The sequence below is a fragment of the Clytia hemisphaerica genome, unplaced genomic scaffold (genome assembly GCF_902728285.1).
Source record: "Clytia hemisphaerica strain Z4C2 unplaced genomic scaffold, Clytia hemisphaerica genome assembly, whole genome shotgun sequence".
NCBI lineage: Eukaryota > Metazoa > Cnidaria > Hydrozoa > Leptothecata > Clytiidae > Clytia > Clytia hemisphaerica.
This window is the reverse complement of record NW_027104602.1, coordinates 269,146-272,196: the sequence shown is the minus strand read 5'-3', so window position 1 is coordinate 272,196 and position 3,051 is coordinate 269,146. Positions and strand designations below refer to the sequence as shown.

The following is a 3,051-nucleotide window of genomic DNA, read 5'->3' as shown; positions in this document are numbered from 1 at the left end:
ATGAATTTAACATCAATGGATTTACACAACAAATCAGTTTCATCAATGTTATCATTTTCTCCACAAATGAAGACAATGAAGACCTCGTGGAATTCATCTACCACATCCATGACACTCACAACTTTCCAACCAATCAACAACAATGAATGCTATCGTATATTCAACGAAGATAGTTTCAATAATTTGAATAGAAAACTGTTACTATCATTCTTGATTTTTGCATTTTGTTTTATAAACGCATCGAATATTATGCTGATTCATGGTTTAAGACGGACTAACCGGACATTCAGCACGACAACAAAATTGTTCATCTTCTTATCCAGCAGTGATTTAGTAACAGGGCTTATTACTTGTCCAATGCAAGTTATAATGCTTTCTTTAGGTGTACAATCAACATGTCTCCAAGTTGGTATCCAAGCTTTCTTTAACGCCTTCACACCACTACTATCAATGTTCACTTTATTAACAATGTCTATACTAAGATGTATTTCAATGCAGAGACCATTAAAACGAACTAAAGAGCAACATGTCTGGATGTGGCTAATGTGTCAAGTTGTTATTGCATTGATTTTAACAATATGGTATGTGGATATCTCACAAAAGTCAAACACTACTCAAAGTCTTGGTATATTTCTAATAGTGGTAACAGCTTTATGTGTCTTGGTGAATGGAGCTTCAGTAGTCATCAATACATTCTTACACTTCAGTCTTTCAAAGAATAAACCGATACGCAAGAACTCGACAGTAACCAGAGCTAAACAACAAAAAGGTGCAACAAATACTCTATTGATATTGTCTATTATTTTGGTGTTATGTTATTTCCCTAACGGTGTAGCGTTTGGGGTAATAGGTTATCACATTCTTGGCCGTAACACTGTAAAGACTGTTTATCGGGATTACGTACCTTGGGCCCATATTCCAATGGTATTAAACGCTGGCATCAACTCCTTTGTTTACATTATAAGGAATAGAAGAATAAAACAGTATTATAAAGATGTGTTTCTTTGTCGACTTCAAACGAGTAGATATCGACGAGAATCGATGTTCTCGATGCAATCGCTGAACAACAATAATAATAACAACAATGACATTTGATGAGCTGGACACCCCCTTCTCACAGACCCACTGGAAATCCTTCCCACTGGAAAGTTTAGCCAAAAATATCGTCCCCAGTGGAAAATTATCCTCCAATATCCTCGATATTTTTCCCATTCCCACTGGATTTTCTGTCTTGAAAACAAAATAATTTAAATCCCCGGTCATAAAGAATATGGGAATATGAACCTCCCCATCGAGTTTCGGTCCGTTATTTTTACCCGCACTGGTTGAAAAGATCCTACCTGTCTGTGAGAAGAGGATGAGTTGTTTTTTTCTATTTTTTCTCGCTGTTTGTTTTTATCCTAAATTAGTTGCTTTGAAAAAAGAATTTTAGATGATAATTGATTTTAAAAGAGTGCGATTTTTAGGGTGTTATAAGTGGTATTTAAGGACTGGATCTTTAGAGAGACAAATATGGTACTATAACAATCGATTTCTGATTGAGAATTTACTAAAATCTATCTGTATTTGAATTGCCACATATTCAGTAGTGCTAGTGTTCCCCTAGACATCGTCAAGGACGACTTTTCTTACAATCCAAAAGATGCGTGAAAAGTGCTAAGGGAAGGACGCGGTTAAGATATATCTTTTCGACCGTAACCACCAATTGCCGACCGGGCATTTCCCCCTAAATTCAATACAATCCTTTTTTGGCACCTTTTTCTATTGTCATATATGTGAAAAAAAGACTGGGATGGTTTTAGGGTGGTAAAACGGACAAAAAATGCCCACTTGGCAATTGGCGGCTATGCTCGCCGAAAAGGTGTATTTCAATTTTCACAAATTTCTAAATAAAAACATTGAATACTTATATCGTGGATAGTTTTAATGGTAAAATTTCAATAGGATCTAAATAATAGTAAAATTTTATTAGAAAAAAATATTAGTCATGGCTAATCATTTCCCCCTTATCCTTACAATAAACACAGAAGAAAGCTTTTTGACTCACAGGCAATTCCCAAGGGAAAGCTTCTATTATATCCTTTATCTATCAATGAATGATGCGTTTATAGAATCATAAAAGTATCAATTTTTCGATCACCGTCTGGGAAAAACCACAGGTAAATTTTTTAGGCAAAAGTGAAATTATGGCTTCAAGACGCTATACTTGAATGTGTTTTCGTTCATCCTGTAAGACAATACAAACGGCGAGGCGTCCCTTAGGGCGGTCCTCATCGAGCAAAGTGTTACCATGTCGAAAGGGAAGATAGTGGTCGATGTAAACAAAAGTGACCACACTACTTGCATGAGCTGATCAAACATTTATTGATCCCTCAAAGTATTACGTTCACACGCTATGATCAATTAAGAGCCATCGAGCCAATGCTTGCGAAAAGAATGATCACAAATTAATACACCTTTTCGACCGTAGCCGCCAATTACTGCACGGGCATTTTTCTGTCCGTTTTATCACCCTTAAACCGTCCCAGTCTTTTTTCGCACCTAAGGACAATAGAAATAAAGTGTAAAAAGGATTGGATCGAGTTTAGGGTGGTAAATTAAATAATACAGTCGCACGCGCCTAACCGCGCGACTATGGTCGAAAAGGTGTATTCCGTGAAGAGTTTTCATAACCCAACAAAACATAAATGATTTATGTTTGTAAAAATGTAAGAACCACTCAAAGGTTGGGCTATGAGGAATGCTATTGATTTCAATCCTTTATTGTTCTTTTCCAAGTTAATCAGGGTGAATTGATTTAGAAATGTTTCACGAAAATGTTTTAAATAAAACATTATACCCATGGAAAAAAATTGACGGCAGGTCAAAATCGCTAGCCAAAAATGAAAAACGCTGCAGAGAAGGCTGCACAAATTTACGGTTATTATTATATAGATAAGTACACTCCCTTCTTACAGACCCACTGGGACCCCTTCCCACTGGAAAATTTTTCCAAAACATCGTCCCCGGTGGAAAGTTATCCTCCAATTTTTGTCCTCACTAAAAATAATC

At 36.3% G+C, this 3,051-nt stretch overlaps 1 protein-coding gene across 1 annotated transcript; it reads left to right on the top strand.

The window, feature by feature from the left end:
* Positions 1 to 1,095, top strand: LOC136824199 (uncharacterized). The gene has a single exon (XM_067080375.1). It carries the CDS (start codon positions 1 to 3, stop codon positions 1,093 to 1,095), a length of 1,095 nt encoding a protein of 364 aa, XP_066936476.1.
* The last annotated feature ends 1,956 nt before the right edge of the window (positions 1,096 to 3,051 follow it).

Excerpts from the sequence above, each read along its gene's own strand:
- LOC136824199 (XM_067080375.1), top strand. The coding sequence starts at position 1 with ATGAATTTAACATCAATGGATTTACACAACAAATCAGTTTCATCAATG.